A 26,884-nucleotide genomic window follows, 5' to 3' on the forward strand; every position below is an offset into this window, starting at 1 on the left:
CTATTCTTATTCCAGCAGTGACAGTGAGGTGTCATACCACTCCAGAACAACACACACTAACACACCACCACCATGTCAGTGTCACTGCAGTGCTGAGAATGATCCACCACCTAAATAATACCTGCTCTGTAGTGGTCCTGGGAGAGTCCTGACCATTGAAGAACAGGGTGAAAGGGGGATAACAAAGCATGCAGAGAATATATATGTACACATACACACACTGTCTGAACATGTGTCTACCAGTACAATCTGACTACCCCCACACTGGCCATGTACGGCTGTAGGGCACTTCTTGAATCCAGCTAGCAGTAGATTCTCAAGGCGTATCTATACTTTGTAAGGAGAATCAGCTATGCTCCATGTGTTCCATCACTACTTGTGCTGGCGTCTTATCCTGATAGTGGCAATGAGCAATGAGGTCAGCTACAGGTCTCTACTGTGGTCAGCATGGTATATTAGAACAATGATAATATCAATCAATAATCAGTAGTGTAGGTTGCTTTTGACTTTCCTTTGATAGTTGTCAGATACAAAGTGCTGTAGGTTACGAATTAATCCTGAGCTTTTGATTGGCAGATCAGGACTGTGAGTTCCAAAAATAAAGGCATTTATTAAACATCTTTGTAGAAAGGAATTGATTTTCCAGCACTGCTCTGCGATAGTTGACTAAAGCTGTCCTGCTATAAAGCACCCGAACTCGCCAGAGCTTTTTCATCCCGACCAAGAGTCTCTCCAACATGATTAAAGAACTAAAACTAACTTGAAAAGAACCACAAAAATGAATCTGCTACCTTTGTAGAAGCTCCGGCGCAATTAGCTTTGAATTGATGGATATAACCTCACCTAATTGGATGAGACTTGTACTTCTTTTCATGTAATATAAAGACCTTGATTGAACCTCGGTGTCCCCGTGTCGGACAGCGCTACCAATTAAGAAATGGAAATGGGGCTTTATGTTTGACTTAATTTTAAGAAGCTGTAGCAAATTGTTTGCCACTAAATTGGTTCCGTTATTATTCTGGGTTCCATTAACCGAAACTTGAACTGGATTTTATTTGTGGATGTTTATGAGGTTGTTAATAAACCGTGATCGACTAAAACTTTCATCCTGTATGTAGAAGAGTATACAAGGACCCAGCCTGTATAATATCAACGTTGGGTTCTGATATTTGAGGATTTCACCTACACTATATTGCCAAAAGTATTCACTCACCTATCCAAATCATTGAATTCAGTTGTTTCAATCACTTCCATGGCCACAGGTGTATAAAAGCAAGCATCTAGGCATTCCAGCGTGGTACCGTGAAATGATGCCACCTGTGCAACAAGTCCAGTCATGAAATTTCCTCACTACTAAATATTCCACATTAACTGTCAGTGCTATTATAACAAAGTGGAAGCGATTGGGAAGACAGCAACTCGGCCACTAAGTGGTAGGCAGCATAAAATGACAGATCTGGGTCAGCGGATGCTCACGCGCATAGTGCGCCGAGGTCGCCAACTTTCTGCAGAGTCGATCGCTACAGACCTCCAAACTTCATGTGGCCTTCAGATTAGCTCAAGAACGGTGTGTAGAGAGCTTCATGGAAAGGGTTTCCATGGCTAAGCAGCTGCATGCAAGCCTTACATCACTGAGAACAATGCAAAGCGTCAGATGCAGTGGTGTAAAGCACGCCGCCACTGGACTCTAGAGCATTGCAGACATGTTCTCTTTTTGGCAATCCGATGGATGAGTCTGGGTTTGGCGGTTGCCAGGAGAACGGTACTTGTCTGACTGCATTGTGACAAGTGTAAAGTTTGGTGGAGGGGGGGATTATGGTGTGGGGTCGTTTTTCAGGAGTCAGGCTCGGCCCCTTAGTTCTAGTGAAAGGAACTCTTAATTCTTCAGCATACCAAGAGATTTTGGACAGTTTCATGTTCCCAACTTTGTGTGATTAGTTTGGGGATGGCCCCTTCCTGTTCCAACATGACCACGCACCAGTGCACAAAGCAAGGTTCATAAAGACATGGATGTGTGACCTCAACCTGATAGAACACCTTTGGGATGAATTAGAGTTTGAATGGACTTGGGATGGAGCCAGGCCTTCTTGTCCAACATCAGAAGAATGGTCAAAAATTCCTATAAACGCACTCCTAAACCTTGTGGAAAGCCTTCCCAGAAGAGTTGAAGCTGTTATAGCTGCATAGGGTGGGCCGACATCATATTAAACCCTATGGATTAAGAATGGGACGTCACTCAAGTTCATATGTGTGTGAAGGCAGACGAGCAAATACTTTTGGCAATATAGTGTACAACAATATAGAGACCTAAACTGCCCCAGTGTAAGAATGCTCATGAATTGGACTTGAGCAACAACAGGTGTGTTAGGGTGTAAAGCACACAGCTGTTGGACCAGAGATCATAGTGTCTATTGTAACATTTAGAGGAGGATGATGAATGTTCTAGGGCTGTTTTTAACCAGCATAAGTGCCCAAAATGAATACAGAGCACCACCGTGGCCTTGTGTATTTTTGGCCGTCGTGTTGACGTCACGCCTCATTTGACTAACTAGTCCTCCACAAGCTGCTGGAACTTCTCAGCTGCGTTCTTCTCCCCCCAGTTAATGAGCGAAGACCCTGCAAGGACTGTCCATTAACGATTCTGTCTGATTCTGATGACTGATAGCTCCCGTGTTGTGCTGGGTTCTGATTAGGACCGCCACTGCGCACAGTGATTATTATGGACGAGTTATTATGGATGAGTTCGAGCTCAAACAAGATCAAACAGATGAAAGACGGTATTGTCTTTTCATCTGAAAATATACATTTTGCATGTTTGATCGCGTCCCTTTGATGATTTAATCACGAATCCATCAATTGCAACTGTCATGAGACTCTAAAGTGATGTATAAGGAGCTACATTTTTATACATTTCTACCCATGTTGTGGCAATAATAGAGCATTTGTTGAGATCTTTCTAAAATGTGAATTATATACAACCCCAAATCAGAAAAAGTTGGGACAGTATGGAAAATGCAAATACTTTGGCTTTTATTTCATTGCAGACAGGATCAACCTGAGATATTTCATGTTTTATCTGGTCAAATTAATTTCATTTATTAATAAACTTCCATTCCTGCATTTCAGGCCTGCAACACGTTCCAAAGAATGTTGGGACGGGGCCAATTTAGGTACAAAAGCAGCATCCAGGAAAGGCTGAGTCTTTGATGAGCAAAGATGGACAAAGGATCTCCAGTTTGTCAACAAATGCATGAGAAAATGATTGAAAATGGTAAGGGATTTGCATATTTCTCCCTCTACAGTGCATAATATCATCAAACGATTCAAGGAATCGGGAGGAATTTCAGTGCGTAAACTTCAAGAGCGCAAGCTTAAGCTGAACACCTGTGATCTTCGATCCCTCAGACGGCACTGCATCAAGAACTGCCACTCAACCATAGCTTATATAACCACATGGGTGAGGGATTAGTTTGGCAAACCTTTGTCAAGCACTACAATACAGAGTTACATGCACAAATGCCACTTAATACTTTACTGTGCAAAAAAAGAAGCCTTATGTTAACCGTCGACTTCTCTGGGCTCGGAGGCATCTAGGATGGACCATCACACAGTAGAAACGTGTATTGTGGTCAGACGAATCAGCATTTCAGGTCGTTTTTGGCAAAAATAAACGCGTGTGATCTGGACCAAAGACGAAAACGACCATCCAGACTGTTATCAGGAACAAGTCCAAAAGCCAGGGACAAAATACATCCTGAAACACTAAATCACTGTCTCCTCGGTGCCAAAATGTCTTAAGTGTGGTGAAAAGGAATGGCAACGTTATAAAGTGATAAATGCTTTACTGTCCAAACTTTTTATATGTCAGGTTCATCCTGTCTGCAATCAAATAAAAGTCAAAGTAAATGTAAGAAACTCCTACACTTCTTGAGTAGGTGTGTTGCAGATCACTTACACAAGTATCTAATTTTGATCTATGTGAGATGTTGCCTCATGTTTTAATTTAGTTACCAGCCTCTTTAGCCGATAGCTATGGCATGACCTTACTGTTGGAGTAGAGTCCTTTTGAGCGGTCCCTGTTTTTAGGTTGGATCTTGTTAAGCAGAGGTGCTTTGGATTGCACAGCGGTCTGTTATACTAGCCCAACATTTCTTTAATCTGGCATCAAATCTCAGTGGTGCTATTAGATGGCGGTGCGCCCAGACAGACATGATTAACTGTGTCTGAGGAGGGGGGTTTCAGAAGCCCTGGTAAGGATTGGCTTCCAGTATAGGATATAGCCTGGAGAGGTCGGTAGCATTTCTGGACGTTGTTGACATACACTATCGCTCGTCTGCCTTTACACGTATATGAACTTGAGTGAGTACTAGACTAGAGTTTGAGTCAAGTCACGAGTCTTTAGGCTAGAGTCAGAGTCAAGCTGGCTGGAACATTTAGCCATTGCTGTGCTATGCGGGTTAAGACGGTCGGCGCGTTATTAGAGAGCAGAAAATGACATGATCAGAATGATGTCGGAACATATATGAATATATAATTGTCACACGTAACTAATTTTGCTGACTTTTGTTGTTCACAAGTCATTTTTTGCGAGTCACGAGTCGAGTCCGAGTCATTTGAAACTAGTCCGAGTTGAGTCTGAAGTCGCTGTGTTTGCGACTTACTCAAGTCCCCATCTCTGCCATGTCCTAACTTTTTTTGGACAGTTGCAGGCATTAAATCAAGAATTTGCATTCATATATACATGTATATATGTATATATATTAAGAAAATCTTTTTTTTTTCTTCTTTGTGCTTTTTGTTCAAATAAATGCCTGTGAACAGTTTGCAAATCAGTGATTTTACCCAAACCCTAACCCTAACCTAAACCCCAACTTTTCTTTTTCTTTGCCTTGGGCTAAATTCCTCCAACAGCTCATCAACATTTCATTCTAATAAATTAGTCACAGAACAATGAGGGTGTCAGATATAGCTTGTTATTGTTTACGTGTCTGTTTAGGTTATTAAAGTCTCAAGACTCAAACCAATTAAATTCTGGTTTCTAGCACTGAAAGGAGAAAGCAAGTCTTGATTCTTAAACACTCCAGTGGGTTTTATGACATAGGGTCAGAGAAGGTCTGCAGTATCCGTCGGATGTATTGTCGGTCGGGCTGAAGGAGGTCGTGAACACGTGTAGTAAAATGTATTATTCATCCGGACATCTAGAAACGAGAGCACAAGGGCATTCCTTTTTAATCCTTCACCCTAAATACATTCAACTAAGCTCCTTTGACTTGTGCCTGTCTGACTGTACTGCATACGGAGTGCCTTGCTATGCCCTTTGGGAGTCACCCACTCCTCATGCAGGCACCTCACCCAGACAGTTGACCTCCCCACCTAAGACACGGCCAGTTGTGCCTGCTGGATGCCTGGTCAGCTCGACCACTGTGCATTTTCGGGCTAGTGTATTCGCCCCACGCGTCACCTGAGATCTCAGTTTGTAATAGGAGAGTAAAAGGTAGCTCAGTTAAGGTACTGGACTAGTAATCTGAAGGTTGTCGGTTCGAAACCCACCAAGACCCTTATCCCCCAATTTCTAAGTTGCTTTGGATAAAAGCGTCTGTCAAGTGCCACAAATTTTCACCTCCTTACTGAGTCTCCTATATAGCCTGGGGGTGGCTCGTAGGCTCGGTGGGTAGCACAGCACTGTCACCTCACAGCAACAAAGTCCTGGGTTAGATTCCCAGGTCAAACAGTCCAGGTCCTTTCTGTGCCTGGTCAGCACGACCACTGGGCATTTTCAGACTAGCGTATTCGCCCCACGCGTCACCTGAGATCTCAGTTTGTAATAGGAGAGTAAAAGGTAGCTCAGTTAAGGTACTGGACTAGTAATCTGAAGGTTGTCGGTTCAAGCCCCACCAAGACCCTTATCCCCCAATTGCTAAGTTGCTTTGGATAAAAGTGTCTGCCAAGTGTCACACATCCCCCCCCCCCTTACTGGGTCTCCAATATAGCCTGGGGACGGCTCGTAGGCTCGGTGGGTAGCACTGTCATCTCACGGCAACAAGGTCCTGGGTTAGATTCCCTGGTCTAGCAGTCTGGGTCCTTTCTGTTTGGAGTTTGCATGTTCTACTTGTGTGATCTGATGCCCTCCTGCAGTCCAAAGAAAGGTTGCCTTCGTGATGTACTGGCAACCTGTACGGGGGGCGTTTTCTATGTTTCGTCCAATTAATTAGACCCTGAATAGGACAAAGCGTCCTGAGAGGGTGATGTACTAGCAGGTAATTCCTATAAAACTAAGAGATTCAGTAAGATTAAGTTCCAGTTGCACTTTAATGACCCCTGGTTATATATGGCTATGGTGTTTTCATTACAGGTTAGTAATCTAAGGATTTAATATATGCCTTCTGATCAGTGGGCAGAACGTTAAGTGTGGACAGACACTGTTGACCCTGACCCTCTTTGCCCAGCTATTCATCTTAAACTGTAGTGATTGATCCATCTTCTCAATAGCGGCTATCCACATGTTCTTTCCAAAATAACTTTGGCCTTGATGTGAGCTTTCATCTCTGTGTCTTTCATGCCACTTGGCCCAAATGACTTAAAGTGGCACTTTTCCTCAGCTCTCAGTTAGGAGGTAGGAAAAAGGGCTTTTTCATCATGCCTCCTATGGTTGGCACATTCAGCTTAACATACACTGATCAGCCATAACATTAAAACCACCTCCTTCTTTCTGCACTCGCTGTCTATTTTATCATCTCCACTTACCATATAGGAGCACTTTGTAGTTCTACAATTACTGACTGTAGTCCATCTGTTTCTCTGCATGCTTTTTCCCTGTTCTTCAATAGTCAGAACCCTCACAGGATTACTACAGAGCAGGTATTATATAGGTGGTGGATCATTCTCAGCACTGCAGTGACACTGACCACACGTGTCCACTCACTGTCCACTCTATTAGACACTCCTACCTAGTTGGTCCACCTTGTACATGTAAAGTCAGAGACGAGCGCTCATCTATTGCTGCTGTTTGAGTCGGTCACCTTCTAGACCTTCATCAGTGGTCAAAGGATGCTGCCCACGGGGCGCTGTTGGCTGGATGTCTTTAGTTGGTGGACTATTCTCAGTCCAGCAGGTACCGTCATCATCTTCTTTGGTAATAGAGGTCAGACAAAAGTATATGGACACCTTTCTCCTCTTGCACTCACCCTCACCTTTCTCGTTTGCCCTCATCTTTTCTTGGAAGGCTTTTCACAATATTTAGGGGTGTCAATGAGGTGTTTAAAAACTCCAGCAGCGCTGCTGTGTCTGATCCACTCATACCAGCACAACACACACTAACACACCACCACCATGTCAGTGTCAGTGCAGTCCTGAGATTGATCCACCACCCAAATAATACCTGCTCTGTAGTGGTCCTGGGAGAGAGTCCTGACTATTGAAGAACAGCATGAAAGTGGGCTAACAAAGCATTCAGAGAAACAGCTGGACTACAGTCAGTAATTGTAGAACTACAAAGTGCTTGTATATGGTAAGTGGAGCTGATAAAATGGATAGTGAGTGATATGACAAGGCTTTTCCCACTGCTGAAACAAACAGGGACACCCCTTAAGAAGACATATAGGTGGACTCCATTGGGTGTACCTCTCAGACCACGGGACGCTTTTTCGAATTCGCAGTCCAGTTCAGATTAGCTTGAGCCCCGAGGCTTTGGCAGCATTTCTGGATGTTACCGACATATGGCGTCAGCTTTGGCTAGTTGAATCTGAGCTCGCAGTTGTTGATTCAACATCAAGCTGTGTTTACTGAGAAGTGTTTGTAAGTATTCCCAAGCTCGTGTTGATGTATATTTATTACAACAGCTGGTCAAATTTTAATGCGGTTCTGTTGGAGGGATTGAAGCTCATACGCCTGGTACCATGATATTACCAATAAGTCTCTCAGGTTCTGTAGCAAGGTGGGGGTAGACGATGCATACATGCTTGGGCAGGATTACTCTGACCAGTCAATTTCTCCCTTTTTCTCCCAATTCTGCATGACCCATTAGTCTTCTGCTGTTGTGGACCCCGACCTGAGGTGGATATATTTGACCCCTTTCTTATTTCCCCATATTTCGGTAGATTTGCACGTGAGACCACTGATCTCTGTGTTCCTACACTTCTGTACAGCCGCCTTGAGCTACTAAACAGGGTCTTTCAACAGCTTTGAAAACCCCACCCCTCTTTCAATCAATTTTTTTTCCCAACTGCCAGAGTAATGGCCAGTGTTTTCTTCTTGCAGGCACTGCCAGTTGTTCCAGCTACCTGTCAATGTCTACGTTTATGTTGTAGTTGATTTAAACGTTTGACAAGTGTTAGCATAGGAACTTGGGCTGGCTCGCTACTACGCAGCCCTAAACCCTAAAATTTTACCTCACTGTTTCTCATGGTGTTCCCCAAGGCTCTGTTCTGGGGCCTCTTTTATTTATTATCTACCTACTTTCAATTGGTCAGATCTTTAGAAAATACAATATTCAATTCCATTGTTATGCTGATGACACCCAGCTTTACCTGTCCACCTCTCCTGATGATACTCTTCCTTTTACCTCTCTCTCTCTGACTGTTTGACTGAACTACGAGCCTGGTTTTCACACAGTTTTCTCAAACTAAATGCTGACAAAGCAGAAATTCTTCTCATTGGCACTAAATCGACTCGATTCTCAATGTTTTTGAAGAACACAGTCGTTACGCCATCTACTCAGGTTAAAAGTTTGGGTATCATTCTAGATAACAGTCTCTCCTACAGTGCACATAGTAATAGTATTTTACTAGGTCTGCCTATTTTCACTTGCGTAACATAAATCGTTTGCGTCCTGTCCTCTCACCTAAAAATACTGCTGTTCTTGCTCATGCTCTGGTCACATCACGGATAGATTATTGCAACTCTTTACATTATCTGTTGAACATATTACTCCAGTTCTTCAACAGCTACATTGGCTTCCTGTCCAGGATCATGTCAACTTCAAAATTCTGCTCTTAACGTTTAAGGCTCTTTATAACTTGGCACCTAAATATCTTACAGATCTTCTCTATGTTTACACCCTCTCCCATACTTTAAGATCTTCTTCTTCTCACTACTCTATCCATCCGCTTATCTTCCATGGGGGGTAGAGCCTTAAGTTACTCTGCTCTGCACCTTTTGAACTCTCTCCCTCCTGACGTCCGTGCTATTAAATCTCTTTCTATCTTCAAATCTCGTTTTAAAACGTACATTTTTAAACATGCATTTCCTTAATGTACTTTTATTGAGAATGTTAATCTGTATGAGTGTCCTGAAAGGCGCCCTTAAATAAAATGTATTATTATTTTTATTATTATTATTAAACACTAAAGAATTCAATGCATTGTGTCTCGTAATATATTAACCTCACTTCTCTATTCAAATGATCTGCCATTTAAGCCACAGTAGCTCTTCTGTTGGTCTGGCTACCCACCACTGGGTTAGATATTCTTGACTGTACTGCTGGGTGCTCATCATGACTGCATTCAACATGTAAACTATGAGTAACTGCCATCAGCCATGACCACTCATGATCATTTCTGGGGGTGTTTTTGACGTTTCATCGGCTCATCATTCTACACAAACGTTATGACATAATCGTTTTGTATCCCATATCGATGTCTTCTGCCTGTAACTTGAATTAGTTCAAATGAATGAATTAATAAAGCTGAAGAACCTGGGAAGAACACACGCTCGAAGATCCGCCGATTGCTGACTTTCCGGTGACTAACTCCTCGAGTCGAGCTGACATTTATACAGTGACATTTGTGGATGATATTTTGCTGAGCTCCCAATCTAAGCTTGTAAGGGTGTGAACTCATTTTTTTGTTGTTGTCTGCTTTGAGCGGAGGCTTTAGAGTGTGAAAGCTGACGAGGAAATCATTTATTATGTGCCCTTTGCTGGGGAAAAGTTCCTACCAGGGCTCAAGGGGGTTCTACTGATTACACTGCTTTGTAATTTCTTACAGTGGTAGTCATTTGTCATCGTCTTCTGACAACAAACTTTGGTAATAGAGGTCAGACGGCATGTATGCGATGTTGCCGAAAGTTTTTAGGGGTGTTGGTGGAAATTCGTGCTTTGTGAGATGAGGCACCAGTGTTTTCATTGGATGTTCACTTGAGGTCAGGGCTGTTCCTCAAACAGTTGCCTTGGAGTTGGAAGCATACATCATTCAGTCATTGTCTGTTTTGCAACTGTATTATCCTGGTCATCATCACGGTGGGTCTGATTCATTGAGACAGGACATACACTGATCAGCCATAGCATTAAAACCACCTCCTTGTTTCTACACTCACTGTCAAATGTATCAGCTCTACAATTACTGACTGTAGTCCTCTCCCAGGACCACTACAGAGCAGGTATTATTTGGGTGGTGGATAATTCTCAGCACTGCAGTGACACTGATATGGTGGTGTTGTGTTAGTGTGTGTTGTGCTGGTATGAGCGGATCAGACACAGCAGCGCTGATGGCGTTTTTAAACACCTCACTGTCACTGCTGGACTGAGAATAGTCCACCAACCAAAAATATCCAGCCAACAGCGTCCTGTGACCAGTGATGAAGGTCTACAAGATGAACGACTCAAACAGCATCAATAGATGAGCGATCAACTTTAACTTTATATCTACAAGGTGGACCAACTAGGTAGGAGTGTCTAATAGAGTGGACAGTGAGTGGACACGGTATTTAAAAACTCCACTCATACCAGCACAACACACACTAATACACCACCACTGTGTCACTTAGTCAGTGTCACTGCAGTGCTGAGAATGATCCACCACCCAAATAATACCTGCTCTGTGGTGGTCCTGTGAGGGTCCTGACCATTGAAGAACAGGGTGAAAGCAGGCTAAAAAGGTATGTAGAAAAACAGATGGACTACAGTTAGTAGTTGTAGAGCTATAAAGTGCTTCTATGTGGTAAGTGTAGAAACAGACTCTGCTTAGGTTTGCCAGTCCTTATTTTTGTCTCTTAACTATAGAGACACCTCACTTTCTGGTTTTGACCCCTTTCTGCCTGACAGGAATGTTATGGATGTGCCTTCGATAACCCCGTCCGCCCGTTCCTTAATCTAAGCAGCGATCTTACACCGCACTTCTGAAAAAACCTAAAATATAGAGACTCTGCACATATGACCTGCCTCCTCCCTGCTGTTTCACTTAATAGGGCCATTCATCACTGGATCTACAGTAGAAGAAGCTTATTCTACTTTCTCTGTATCTCTCTGGGTTCATAATAACTGACTGGAAAAATTGTGAACACTAGCGCATTTATGGAATTTATGCAGGGCCGGCCTATCAAAAGGGATGAAGTTCTATGCCTAGTGTGTCAGTGCTACGTATAATAAAGATCAAAAGTTTGCAAGGCGCAGTAACTTCGTAAAAATAAACATGAATTTTATTTTATAACGAAAGTGGACGCTAATGCTTATTCGCCTAGAAAAATGCGCTTCTATACCAACTGAGCAATGGTGAGCGTTTGCCCCCTTTATCTGAATTACCTTATTCTGTCTGAAGTAAAAATTACACTACAGTGTATCGTCAGCAGTTTTGTTTCCTGGTACGTCCACGGGTTTATTACAAATCATTTACAACCCCAGTCTTTGATGAGCGAAGATGATCAGAGGATCTCCAGTCTGTCCACAAATGTGTGAGAAAATGATTGAAATGTTTAAAAACAATGAACGTCAAGGAAAGATTGGATGAAATTTGCATATTTCTCCCTCTACAGTGCATAATATCATTAAACCATTTAAGGAATCGGGAGGAATTTCAGTGTGCAAGCTTAAGCTGAACGCCCGTGATCTTCCATCCCTCAGACGGCACTGCATCAAGAACCACCACTCAACAATAGCTGATATAACCACATGGGTGAGGGATTACTTTGGCACAAATGCCACTTATAACTTTAGTGTTCAAAAAGGAAGCCTTATGTTAACCATGTCCAGAAGCGGCGTTGACTTCTCTGGGCTCGGAGGCATCCAGGATGGACCATCACACAGTGGAAACGTGTATTGTGGTCAGACGAATCAGCATTTGGGAGCAATTCTTGCTCAAGGGTCCAACGGTGGTTGGTAGTGGGGCTTGTTCCAATGACCTTCTAAACCATAGTTTGATACCTCCACCATTGACCTACGTACGTCTTGGAATTGGGGCGCTTTTGTGGACACCCTTTATAACTCTCATTTTGCTCTTAAAACAAGGTTCTCTTTTAACTACCCTATGATGGATCTGCTGACAACCAAGACTTCCTCAGTCATTTTCTGGCCATGGGTGTCGGTTTCCCATTGCCTTGTGTTAGACACGTCTTTTTCTATTCTGTGTCAGGCACATCATCCTGCTGAAAGGGGCCACATTCATGAAAGAGTGAACATGGTCTGCAATGATGCTTAGGTAGGTGGTACGTGTCAAAGTAACATCCACATGGATGGCATCACACTGCCTCTGCCGGCTTGTGCGTCCTGGTGCCATGTGTTCCCCAGGTAAGCATCACCTTCTTCCATTGCTTCGTGGTCCAGTTCCGATGCTCACGTGCCCAATGTTGGCGCTTTCTGCGGTGGACAGGGGTCAGCATGGGCACCTTGTCTGGTCTGCGCCTATGCAGCCCCATACACAACAAACTGTGATGCTCTGTGTATTCTGACACCTTTCTATCAGAACCAGCATTAACTCCTTCAGCAATTTGAGCTACAGTAGCTCGTCATCAATGAGCCTTGGCCGCCCATGACCCTGTCGCCAGTTTGCCACTGTTCCTTTCTTGGACCACTTTTGATAGATACTGCAGACCGGGAACACCCCACAAGAGCTGCAGTTTTGGAGATGCTCTGACCCAGTCGTCTAGCCATCACAATTCAGCCCTTGTCAAACTCACTTTTCAAATGTTCACTTGCTGCCTAATATATCCCACCCACTAACAGGTGCCGTGATGAGATAATCAGCGTTATTCACTTCACCTGTCAGTGGTCATAATGTTATGCCTGGTTGGTGTATGTGTTTTAGCTGTAGACACACCTTAGTATTCCGGAGGAAACCGGAATACTGCATTATTTTATGTGTTGTTTTACTTCCAACATGCAGTGTTGGTATAACCAGATTGGTAAACCTGCTCTTATTCATTCCAAACTAAGCTTGATATACACTATATTGCCAACAGTATTCACTCACCCATCCAAATCATTGAATTCAGGTGTTCCAATCACTTCCATGGCCACAGGTGTATAAAACCAAACACCTAGGCATGCAGACTGCTTCTACAAATATTAGTGAAAGAATGGGTCGCTCTCAGGAGCTCAGTGAATTCCAGCGTGGTACCGTGATATGATGCCACCTGTGCAACAAGTCCGGTCGTGAAATTTCCTCCCTACTAAATATTCCACAGTAACTGTCAGTGCAATTATAACAAAGTGGAAGCGATTGGGAATGACAGCAACTCAGCCACGAAGTGGTAGCCACGTAAAATGATAGAGCGAGGTCAGCGGATGCTGAGACGCATAGTGCGCAGAGGTCGCCAACTTTCTGCAGAATCGATTGCTACAGACCTCCAAACTTCATGGGGCCTTCAGATTAGCTCAAGAACGGTGTGTAGAGAGCTTCATGGAATGGGTCTCCATGCCCGAGCAGCTGCATCCAAGCCTTACATCACCAAGCGCAATGCAAAGCGTCGGATGCAGTGGTGTAAAGCACGCCGCCACTGGACTCTAGAGCGGTGGAGACGTGTTCTCTGGAGTGACGAATCACGCCTCTCTGTCTGGTGATCCGATGGACGAGTTTGGGTTTGGCGGTTGCCAGGAGAACGGTACTTGTCTGACTGCATTGTGCCAAGTGTAAAGTTTGGTGGAGGGGGGATTATGGTGTGGGGTTGTTTTTCAGGAGTCGGGCTCGGCCCCTTAGTTCCAGTGAAAGGAACTCTTAATGCTTCAGCATACCAAGAGATTTTGGACAATTTCATGCTCCCAACTTTGTGGGGATGGCCCCTTCCTGTTCCAACATGACTGCGCACCAGTGCACAAAGCAAGGTCCATAAAGACACGGATGAGCGAGTTTGATGTGGAAGAGTCCTGACCTCAGCCCGACAGAACACCTTTGGGATGAATTAGAGCAGAGACTGCGAGCCAGGCCTTCTCGTCCAACATAAGTGTCTGACCTCACAAATGCGCTGCTGGAGGAATGGTAAAAAAAATGGCTTCCCAGAAGAGTTGAAGCTGTTATAGCTGCAAAGGGTGGGCCGACATCATATCAAACCCTATGGACTAAGAATGGGTTGTCAAGTTCTTAAGTTCATATGCGTGTGAAGGCAGACGAGCGAATACTTTTGGCAATATAGTGCATTATACACTGTGTAAAAAATCGTGACTTATACAGTATTTTAAATCTATACATTTAGTCAAAACATTCAGGGTCAAAGAGCAAGAAATGAATCTTCTTGCCTGCAGTCAAACAGACCCAGCTGCTGCGAAAATGTGGGCAGCGTGTAATAAATGCGTACATCTTAGGTTGCAGATTTTCTCCAGGGTGGAGATTCAATATTTAGAGGTCATGGTGGGTCGGTTGCATAACAAGAGTGTCACGATTGGAGGATGATCATGGGTGTCTCAGAGCAGCAGCTTCTCGAGGGTTGAGCTCAATACACGGGATTATTATTAAATCAGTGTGAAGTAGGTTGACTTGAGGCAGGCTTGCGGTATTAGATTCAACCGTAGCGTTCATGCTGGTGTTACAGCAAGTGTGGGTGTTGCAGTACTCAATTTACTAGCAGAGTTTTCTTAGGGGTAGCAAATATAGAATATAGACCATATAGAAGCATTTTGTAGTTCTACAATTACTACCTGTAGTCTATCTGTTTCTCGGCATGCTTTGTTACCCCCTTTCATGCTGTTCTTCAATGGTCAGGACGCGTTTGAAGACCCCGCCCACATGGTCCGGTCATCCCACCCTAGCAGAGCCATTTCTGCTCCAGGCACTGCACCACCGTTAGATGGCGCCCAGTCATTTCAAACCGAGGAGTTCAGAATCTCGGCACTGGTGTGCTAGCGGAATATCCCGCTGTGCAACCTGGGTGCCAATGGCACTAGAAACCATGTGGTTAGTGCATAGTGAACTACCCTGTGATTTAGGATGCTGCCACTGTATAATTCGCTGGTATTAATGTTTAATACCTACACGTTTACCAAAGTATGGGTGAATAAAAAGGGATTAGTGGACTGTGCACACATCGGAGGGACTGTATTAGTCAAGACACCCCCTACTTGGACAATGTTGGGGTCCCTACGCTAAATTGGGAGAAAAGGGGGTCTTTTGGCCAATTTTTCACCGCCAATGTGACTTCTAGGGTGCACCCAGCTGACCGGTAGCAGAGCTGTTCCAGAGTCCTAGTGTTTAGTACTAATTGAGTTGAAATCTAACTATCCACCCAGGTCTTGTTTTCCTGGATGGCGCAGTACATGTAAACGTGAACAGTCAACAGTGCTTGCCCGGGCGAATATGCGATTATGCAAATGCATGATTCAGTCGCTTCATTGAGACTTCCTGCAAACACGTCGTCGTCACACTTTTCATTTCAAAATTCTCCACACGTTCTTTATTCGTGACAGGTCAGGACTGCAGGCAGGCCAGTCCAGTACCCGTACCCTCTTCTTCCGCAGCCGTGCCTTTGTAATGTGTGCAGCATGTGGTTTTGCATCGTCTTGTTGAATAATGCGTTGACGTCCCTGGAAAAGACGACGTCTTGAAGGCAGCACATGTTGCACTAAGATCTCAATGTACTTTTCTGCATTAATGCTGCCATCACAATGCCAAGGGCACTGACACAATACCATACCATGACACACCCTGGCTTTTGGACGTGTTCCTGATAACAGTCTGGATGGTTCTTTTTTGTTTTGGTCCGGAGCACACCTGGAATGCTGATTCATCTGACCACAATACACGTTTCCACTCTGTGGTGGTCCATCCTAGATGCCTCCGAGCCCAGAGAAGTCGACGCCGCTTCAGGACATGGTTAACATAAGGCTTTTTTTTTTTTGCACAGTAAAGTTTTAAGTGGCATTTGTGCATGTAACTCTGTATTGTAGTGCTTGAGGGTTAAAGGTTTGCCAAAGTAATCCCTCACCCATGTGGTTATATCAGCTATTGTTGAGTGGCGGTTCTTGATGCAGTGCCGTCTGAGGCATCGAAGATCACGGGCGTTCAGCTTAAGCTTGCGCCCTTGGCCTTTACGCACTGAAATTCCTCCCGATTTCTTGAATCGTTGAATGATATTATGCCCTGTAGAGGGAGAAATATGCAAATCCCTTCCAATCGTTCTTTGAGGTTCATTGTTTTTAAACTGTTCAATCATTTTCTCACACATTTGTGAACAAACTGGAGATCCTCTGATCATCTTTGCTCATCAGAGACTCACTCAGCCTTTTCTGGATGCTGCTTTTGTACCAAAACATGATTACAATCACCTGTTTGGAATTGCATCATTATTTAGTTTTATTACTTGCCCTAAATTGCCCCCATTCCAACTTTTTTTTTTTTAAATGTGTTACCAACCTGAAATGTAGGAATGGATGTTTATTAATAATAATTGGGTTCAAACTGCCTGCAATCAAATAAAAGTCAAAGTAAAGGTAAGGAACACTGCGTTGTTATTTTATTTGCGTTTTCCATACTGTCCCAACTTTTTCTGATTTGGGCTGTAGATTTGTCCCTCAGAATGACTACTCCTTCCATGGTTAAAGCATTTCCTAAAAAATAAAGATATGACCTCTAGCTTTAGCAGTTGAGTTCAATTGTAGCAGTCGATCGTTGGGAAGTCCTCGTCTGCCCCATCACAGGTCACACTGGCCACGATGCCCCGAAACCAGAAAGTCACCATGGCTACTTTCCACCTCTTTTTAAACCTGGCCAGCTAGCAAAAGCAGAGTGTGTATGTGACTTCAGTGTGTAAGTTGACTACATGAACCTGCGCTTCCCCTCCAGGACCTGGCACAGACGGCGCTGTAATTTAGCCCAGCCAGGATCAGAAGGGCCGTTTAGCACCGAGTGACGGGGCAGCGCCCGGGCTCTGAATAATGCATGACTCAGGACGGAGAGCGCTCCCTCTACTAGAGACGGATGTGGGGTATTTTTTGAGCGACGGAGACATGACGTTTGATTGACGGGCGTCAACGCCGGACCTCCTACTGTCCTGTGTGAATGCGAACGGTGGGTGGACGGGAGGACGGGAGGTGCACGCGTAGCCTGTGGGTGGGGACTCCATTCATTTGATGGAACGCCGAGCTCTCAATGCCAAGGGTGGGGGCTTCGGATCCCCTGTTGCTATGGAGACCTTTGTGCCTAGACAAGTGGCTGGTGAGTGTGACAGGGAGGAGGGCGGAGGGACCAGAGATGTTCACAAGTCACAAAATATCCAGAGTCAGAGTCACGAGTCAATATAATATACACAAAACATTAATTGGAAATGTAGCTTAGAAATAAAGAAATAATATGTACATTAAGAAAAAAAAACAAACAAGAGATTAGTGACTGTCTTTTGCCGTTTTACTTCGTGCCTTTACTTTCCCAGATACTGGTAGTCAAAAGCTTAAACTGACGTTTTGTTTTCATTGCAAATTACGACACAGCGGCCAAAATCCAAAACACAGCAAAAAATCCATAACCACTGCTTACCTTAGCTTATGTTCTTCCAGACGCTATTAAATTTATAACCGTGTGTCCCATCAGGAATAGAATTCGTTATTTTGTAAATGTGCTTATAATTAAGAACCTCCAAACTTTTCTCGGTTGTGAAGTAAAACACAAACTCGTTAGAAAGCCAATCAAGCGTCTCATTGACATCATCTGTGTGATGCAAACTGAATAAATGCAAGTAACTAACAATGCATTTCTTACTAAAAATTTCAATCAGAAGGTCTGATTGGTTCATAAAGCAGTTCTTTCAACCATTAGCGTCAATTCTGTAGGAGCGCTCCATTCACACCAGTTGTTCCTGTGAAGTGCACTAGGTAGGGTATTCCACCGTTTTAAGTGAGATTCTAATCCAAAGGTGACGAAAGTGTTCAAATGAAGTGAACTTCAAACTGTGTAGGGAGTAGGGAGCGACTCATTTACTCATTGTGTGCATTGCGGGTTAAGACAGCCCGCAATATATGTATATATATATATAGTTCGAGTCGAGTTGGATTTGAGTCGCAGACTCGATTCCCCGGCTCTGGGAGGGACGCGTCCCCAATCAGACCATTGAAGAACAGCATGAAAGGGGGGTAACAAAGTATGCAGAGAAATAGATGGATTACAGTCAGTAATTGTAGAACTACAAAGTGCTTCTATATGGTAAGTGGAGCTGATAAAATGGACAGCGAGTGTAGAAACAAAGAAGGTGGTTTTAATGTTATGGCTGATCGGCCAAACCTTGAATGAACTCTCTGAGTTTGAATCTCAGCTCCGCTACCGGTCAGCTGGGCGCCCACAATTGTCAGTGCCTGCAGCAGACAAAATTGGCCACTTGTCTGTTGGGTGGGAAAACACCACACTAAAAAGGGGGTTGGTCTTTGATGTTGTGTAAGGATACTGGTTAGTAGCCTGAGGTGCCTGTACAGAAGTGGGGGAACTCGGAGATAGGTGCATGACTCACACATGGTTGCCTGAATGACGGGTCTAGACAATCTGGATTGATGTCACTAGATTCCTTGCTCTGTGTGGATGCTTGGTGGATGCTCGTTTTGTTGTTTGAGTCATTTTTTGCGATTCACGAGTCATTTGTAACGAGTCAGAGTCGAGTCGGATTTGAGTCTCCAACTTTGAATTTGACAAGTCCAGACCCTTTGATACTGGATTAGTAATCAAATGGTCGCTTTTATTAACCACTTAACCAGGTACTGGACTAGTAATCAAAGGGTCGCTTTGATTAATCGCTTAACTAGGTACTGGACGCTAAACCAGGTCCAGACCCTTTGATACTGGACTAGTAATCTTAGGGTCGCTTTGATTAACCGCTTAACCAGGTACTGGACTAGTAATCTAAGGGTCACTTTGATTAACTGCTTAACCAGGCACTGGACTAGTAATGTAAGGGTCGCTTTGATTAACCGCATTAACAGGTACTGGACTAGTAATCAAAGGGTCACTTTGGTTTAGAGCTTAACCAGGTACTGGACTAGTATTTTAAGGGTCGCTTTGGTTTAGAGCTTAACCAGCTACTGGACTAGTAATCTAAGTGTCGCTTTGATTAACCACTTAACCAGGTACTGGACTAGTAATTTAAGGGTCACTTTGATTAACCGCTTAACCAGGTACTGGACTAGTAATTTAAGGGTCACTTTGGTTTAGAGCTTAACCAGGTACTGGACTAGTAATCAAAGGGTTGCTTTGATTAACCACTTAACCAGGTACTGGACTAGTAATTTAAGGGTCACTTTGATTAACCGCTTAACCAGGTACTGGACTAGTAATTTAAGGGTCACTTTGGTTTAGAGCTTAACCAGGTACTGGACTAGTAATCAAAGGGTTGCTTCGATTAACCACTTAACCAGGTACTGGTTTTTGCGAGTCACGAGTTGAGTCAGAGTCGAGTCGAATTCGAGTCGCAGGCTCGAGTCCCCATCTCTGGGATGGACGCGTCCCCCAATCAGTACAGGAATCCAGGGTTTAAATTTCATATCCAGGTAAAAGACATCCAGGGAAGTCGGACAGGCGCCCGTACCAACTTCTTAAGGTCCGTTTGAAGGACGAGTCTTCAAGTTTGGCAACTTTTACCTCTTCGATTGTACATCTAAGGTCTGGATTTGAATTTGACAAGCGCCCAGCGAGAGGTTTGTACTTCATAGGGATTATTTCTTCACTCACCTGCATTCAGAACTGTTTTGTTCCTCATCGATTTTCACTCCGCGGCCTGGCGAGGCATAAAGGGACCTCTGATGGCAATATGTGCTCCATCTTCATGTAAGTACAAAAGGGAATTGATCTGCTTCTGCCGGCTGCGAATCCCGTTCTTGGATTTTAAACAGATCCATAAGTGCATGAGTGTGGGAGTTTGCCGCTCGACGACGTTTACCGGCGCGAACTGTACACGCTCAGAAGCTTGAAACCAACATACCATGACTCCGTTCCGAGCCGAGATGGCATCGGAGCCCGGATCGATACGCCGTCCCGTTGTGCCCCGCTGTGCGTCGCCGGCGAATCAGGCCGCTATTGATTTTTTAAAGCTCGAGTGTAATTAAATCAGGTATGAACATAATAAAGAGCAGAAAAGGCTTTAATTAATGCTGTGAGGACTCGAGGCTCAGGACACTCAGCCATAACATTAAAATCACCTCCTTGTTTCTATGCTCACTGTCCATGTTATCAGCTCCACTTACCATATAGAAGCACTTTGTAGTTCTACTTTGTAGTCAGGACCCCCACAGGACCACCACAGAGCAGGTATTAGTTAGGTGGTGGATCATTCTCAGCACTGCAGTGACACTGTCCACTCTATTACACACTCCTACCTACTTGGTCCACCTTGTAGATGTAAAGTCAGAGACGATCGCTCATCTATTACCGCTGTTTGACTTGGTCATCTTCTAGACCTTCATCAGTGGTCACAGGATGCTCCCCATGGGGCACTGTTTACTGGATATTTTTGGTTGGTGGACTATTCTCAGTCCAACATCGACAGTGAGGTGTCATACCACTCATACCAGCACAACACACACTGACACACCACCACCACAATGTCAGTGTCACTGCAGTGCTGAGAATGATCCACCACCCAAATAATACCTGCTCTGTGGGGGTCCTGACCATTAAAGAACAGCATGAAAGGGGGCTAACAAAGCATGCAGAGAAACAGATGGACTACAGTCAAAAATTGTAGAACTACAAGGTGATTCTATATGTTAACCGCTTAACCAGGTACTGGACTAGTAATCAAAGGGTCACTTTGATTAAACGTCTAATCAGGTACTGGATGCTTAACCAGGTCCAGCCCCTTTGATACTGGACTAGTAATGTAAGGGTCGCTTTGATTAACCGCCTAACTAGGTACTGGACTAGTAATCTAAGGGTGGCTTTGATTAACCCCTTAACCAGGTACTGGATGCTTTACCAGGCTCAGACCCTTTGATACTTGATTAGTAATCTAAGGGTCACTTTTATTAACCGCTTAACCGGGTACTGGATGCTTAACCGGGTACTGGACGCTTAACCAGGTCCAGACCCTTTGATACTGGACTAGTAATCAAAGGGTTGTTTTGATTAAGCGCTTAACCAGGTACTGGGCGCTTAACCAGGTACTGGATGTTTAACCGGGTACTGGATGCTTTACCAGATCCAGCCCCTTTGATACAGGACTAGTAATCTATGGTGCACTTTGATTAACCGCTTAACCAGGTACTGGACTAGTAATCTAGGGGTTGCTTTGATTAACCGCCTAACCAGGTACTGGACACTTAACCAGGTACTGGACTAGTAATCTAAGGGTCGCTTTGATTAACCACTTAACCGCTAAGCTACAACTGCCTAGTGGTTAAGGTACTGGACTAGTAATCAAAGGGTCGCTTTGATTAACCGCTTAACCAGGTACTGGACTAGTATTCAAAGTGTCGCTTTGATTAACCACTTAAGAACTAAGCAGTTGTAACCTAGCGGTTAAGGTGCTGGACCAGTAATCAAAGGGTAGCTGGTTCAAGCCCCACCTTCCAGATTGATCTGATTAACCGCTTAACCAGGTACTGGATGCTTAATCAGGTACTAGACGCTTAACCAGGTCCAGACCCTTTGATACTAGACTAGTAATCACAGGGTCGCTTTGATTAACCGCTTAACCAGGTACTGTACTAGTAATCTAAGGATCTCTTTGTTTAACTGCTTAACCAGATACTGGACTAGTAATCTAAGGGTTTCTTTGATTAAGCGCTTAACCAGGTACTGGACACTTTACCAGGTACTGGACGCTTAACCAGGTCCAGACCCTTTGATACTGGGCTAGTAATCTAAGGGTTGCTTTGATTAAGTGCTTAACCAGGTACTGGATGCTTTACCAGGTCCAGACTTTTTGATACTGGACTAGTAATCTAAGGGTCACTTTGATTAACCGCTTAACCAGGTACTGAGCTTGTAATCTAAGGGTCACTTTGATTAATTGCTTAACCAGGTACTGGATGCTTAACCACGTCCAGAGCCTTTAATACTGGACTAGTAATCTAAGGGTCACTTTGATTAACCGCTTAACCAGGCACTGGATGCTTAACCAGGTTCAGACCCCTGATTACTACTCTGGACTAGTAATCTAAGGGTCATTTTAAGTAACCACTTAACCGGGTACTGGACTAGTAGTCGAAGGGCGCTGGTTTAACCCCACCACTGCCAGGTTGTCAATGTTGGGCCCTTGAGCAGGGCTGTCACACGTCCGCTTCTTTTCACCTGTCAGGGGCAGGGTCTTACAGAGGACAGTATTGCCTTTGGAGAGCCACGCGCTGCCATCCGTGATAATCCACCCCCAATGTAGGCGCTTAAGCCACCCCGTACAGACTCGCAGCCACTTTAGTGTCTGTATAGGCACCTGTATTGCTAAAGGTTACTAGTCCAGTACCTGGTTAAGCGCTTAATCAAAGCGACCCTTTGATTACTAGTCCAGTATCAAAGGGCCTGGACCTGGTTAAGCGTCCAGTACCTGGTTAAGCGGTTAATCAAAGCGACCCTTTGATTACTAGTCCAGTTACCTGGTTAAGTGCTTAATCAAAGTGACCCTCTGATTACTAGTCCAGTACCTGGTTAAGCGGTTAATCAAAGTGACCCTTTATTTACTAGTCAAGTATGTAGTTAAGCGTCCAGTACCTGGTAAGCGGTTAATCAAAGCAACCCTTAGATTACTAGTCCAGTACCTGGTTAAGCGGTTAATCAACGTAACCCCCGATTACTGGTCCAGTATCAAAGGGTGTGGACCTGGTTAAGCGTCCAGTACCTGGTTAAGCACTTATTCAAAGCATCCCTTAGATTACTAGTCCAGTACCTGTTTAAGCAGTTAATCAAAGCAAACCTTTGATTACTAGTCCAGTACCTGGTAAAGTGGTTAATCAAAGCAAACCATTTAATTATTAGTCTAGTACCTTAAGCGCCAGGCTACAACTGCTTAGCGGTTAAGCGGTTAATCAAAGTGACCCTTTGATTACTAGTCCAGTACCTGGTTAAGTGGTTAATCAAAGCAACCCTTTGATTACTAGTCCAGTACTCTGACCGCCAGGCTACAACTGCCTAGTGGTTAAACAAAGCAACCCTTTGATTACTAGTCCAGTACCTGGTTAAGTGGTTAATCAAAGCGACCCATTGATCACTAGTCCAGTACCTAAAGCAGAGCTGAGATTCGAACTTGAGATCTCAGCACTACGCCATCCAAGCGCCCTGTGATGGCAATTTTACCACAAATATTAAGTCAGACAGTTATGATATGAATGTATTTTCTTCTAACCGCTTCCTTTGACATAAATCACCCTAATTGCTGTTCTGAAACCAGTAAGTGCAGCACTGGGGTTGTGTGTGTGAACTGGGAACGGCTTTGTGGTCGGCGTGCATCGTGGGTGGTTTCGATTCTATAGGTTTATGCATTAATGATGTTTGTTTCTTTTCAGTGGTGAATTGCATCCGCCTGTGGTCCGCCTCTGTTTGGGTTGCCAGTGATGTGAATGTTCCTCGTGGGCGCTAGTTGGCATTTTGATCCCTCTGAGCAGTGCGTTCTCACTCTCTCCCTCTCTTTTTTTGACAGGAGCTACAGTTCGAGAGACTGACTCGGGAGCTGGAGACCGAGCGGCAGATCGTCGCCACCCAACTGGAGCGATGCAGGCGCGGATCTGAGAGTGGCGGCACCATGAGCGACATCAGGTAGGGACCTTGTTTGTTTGCGTGTACGTATGGCTGGATAGTGCGAGCCGGGTGGACGGGTAGGGCTGGCATCGTTTTCTCATGGGAGGAGAAACCACGCTGGCGTTTTCTGCATGACGGAGTAGCAGCTGGGTCCTCATGGACACTTGAGTGCCAGTACTTGTAAGTCTGTTGTGCTGTTTGAAATGACCCGTCCTTGGCCTTGACCTTGACCTTAAAAAGTACACTATATGGCCAAAAGTATTCGCTCATCGGCCTTTACACGCATATGAACCTGAGTGACGTCCCATTCTTAATCCATAGGGTTTAATATGATGTTGGCCCACCCTTTGCAGCTATAATAGCTTCAACTCTTCTGGGAAGGCTTTCCACAAGGTTTAGGAGTGTGTTCCAAAAGCGCATTTGTGAGTTCAGACACTGATGTTGGACGAGAAGGCCTGGCTCGCAGTCTCCGCTCTAATTCATCCCAAAGGTGTTCTATCGGGTTGAGGTGCAGGCCAGTCATCCATGTCTTTATGGACTTTGTTTTGTGCACTGGTGCGCAGTCATGCTGGAACAGAAAGGGGCCATCCCCAAACTGTTCCCACAAAGTTGGGAGCATGAAATTGTCCAAAATCTCTTGGTATGCTGAAGCATCAAGAGTTCCTTTCACTGGAACTAAGGGGTTGAGCCCGACTCCTGAAAAACAACCCCACACCATAATCCCCCCTCCACCAAACTTTACACTTGGCACAATGCAGTCAGACAAGTACCGTTCTCCTGGCAACCGCCAAACTCAGACTCGTCCATCAGATTGATTCGTCACTCCAGAGAACACATCTCCACCGCTCTAGAGTCCAGTAGTAACGTGCTTTACATAACTGCATCCGACGCTTTGCATTGCCCTGGAAACCCATTCCATGAAGCTCTCTACACACCGTTCTTGAGCTAATCTGAAGGCCACATGAAGTTTGGAGGTCTGTAGCGATCGATTCTGCAGAAAGTTGGCGACCTCTGCACACTATGCGCCTCAGCATCCGCTGACCCCGCTCTGTCATTTTACGTGGCTACCACATTGTGGCTGAGTTGCTGTCGTTCCCAATCGCTTCCACTTTGTTGTAATAGCACTGACGGTCGACTGTGGAATATTTAGTTGCAAGAAAATTCCACGACTGGACTTGTTGCACAGGTGGCATCATATCATGGTACCACGCTGGAATTTACTGAGATCCCGAGAGCGACGCATTCTTTCACTAATGTTTGTAGAAGCAGTCGGCATGCCCAGGTGCTTGCTTTGATACACCTGTGACCATGGGAGTGATTTGGATGGGTGAGTGAATACTTTTGGCAATATAGTGTACATGGACACCTGAGTGTGAGCTTCTTGGACCATAGGACCTACAGCATAGGCATTAAGTACAGCTATCAGCTCCACTCCCCTTAGAAGGCTTTAAGTTTGGGTGTGGGAATCCGTACCTTTTATGGTCAGTGGAGCTGATTAAATGGACAGTGAATGTAGAAACAAGAAGGTGGTTTTAATGTTATGGCTTATTGGTGTATATATGCAGGTAGTCTGCTGATGGCTTTAAAAGTGACACATACACACACACACACATGCAGATATGGCCTCATATTAACATTTTACGCCTGGCAGGGAGCTTTCAGGTTCAGGTGGCATCTTGAGCTTTGTAAACAAGCAGAAAAACAATCCTCAATTATTAAGAAGTTCTGCAGTGCAGTTACATGCATATATCTGTGTGTCTGGGTGTGTTCATGTGTGTGTGCTGAAATGCTAAAGCGTCCCGGCCCGCGTCTTGTTCCTCTGGCTCCTCAGTCACTCTCGCCTTCCTACAGAACCGATTATTCTCACCGCCTCCCGATGAAAAACTATGGACGGAGTCAGGAAAGACCGCCGCGATAAGTCATTCCGCACCGGTAGGAATAAAAGAAACGCTCCAGTGCCTCAAGGTTTCTGTCGAGAGCTGCAGAATGAAGGGAACTATAACGTCAAACTGTTCTGTAATATTGATTTAGCCTTTTAATTTACTCGGACCGGACCAGGCCGCAATGACAAGCTCAGATTTTATTCAGCTAGGCTTAAAGAAAAGTGTTTTCTCACGCTCTGTATGTGGACGGGTCGATTCTGTGCTACATAACGGAAGAGAATTTAGATATTAGAATATTATGGAAATGGAGTTCATTATTTATGTGGATATATTTATGTCCGTCACAGGGTGGTTTTCAGGGGGCATAACCAAGGTTCATAAACCACAGTATATATTATGTTTTTATTATTATTATTATATATAAATCTAAAACCAAAGCTTGAAGGAAACCCTGAGAAAAGGACTTAGACTAACGCATTGTATATTTATTCTTTATATATGTTTTTTATTATTTATTTATTCTTTATATATGTTTTTTATTTATTATTTATTTATTATTTATATGTTTTATTTATTATTTACTTATTCTTTATAAATGTTTTTTATTATTTATTTTTATATGTATTTTATTTAATATTTATTTATTATTTATTTATTTATTCTTTAATTGTTTTTTATTTATTATTTATTTATTTTTATGAGTTTTTTATTTATTATTTATTTATTCTGTTTTTTTTTTTTTTTATTATTCATTATTTATTTATTTGTTTATTCTTTATATATGGTTTTTTATTTATTATTTATTTATTTATTATTTATATTTGTTTTTATTTAATGTTTATTTATTTATTATTTATAAATGTTTTGATTTATTTTTTACTTATTCTTTTTTTTGTTTTTCTTGTATTAATAATTTTTTTATTTTTTGTTTTCTATTTATTATTTATTATTATTATTTATATATGTTTTTTACTTTATTTATTTATTTATTTATTATCTTTGTTTGCTTATTTATTATTTATTTATTTATGTATGTTTGTATTGTTTATATATGTTTTTATTTATTATTTATGTGTTTATTATTTATTTATTTATGTATTATTTTTGTTTGTTTATTATTTATATATGTTTTTATTATTTGTTTATTATATGTTTTTATTA

At 43.5% G+C, this 26,884-nt stretch overlaps 1 protein-coding gene across 1 annotated transcript in view; it reads left to right on the forward strand.

The window, feature by feature from the left end:
• Positions 1-26,884, forward strand: part of LOC134300794 (catenin delta-2-like) — a 225,680-nt gene that overhangs the window by 116,833 nt on the left and 81,963 nt on the right. The window contains exon 3 of the mRNA XM_062985217.1: positions 23,743-23,858. Coding sequence (XP_062841287.1) covers positions 23,743-23,858 — 116 coding nt within the window. The remainder of the gene's footprint in view (positions 1-23,742; positions 23,859-26,884) is intronic.

This window comes from Trichomycterus rosablanca, chromosome 23, assembly GCF_030014385.1.
Source record: "Trichomycterus rosablanca isolate fTriRos1 chromosome 23, fTriRos1.hap1, whole genome shotgun sequence".
Lineage (NCBI taxonomy): Eukaryota > Metazoa > Chordata > Actinopteri > Siluriformes > Trichomycteridae > Trichomycterus > Trichomycterus rosablanca.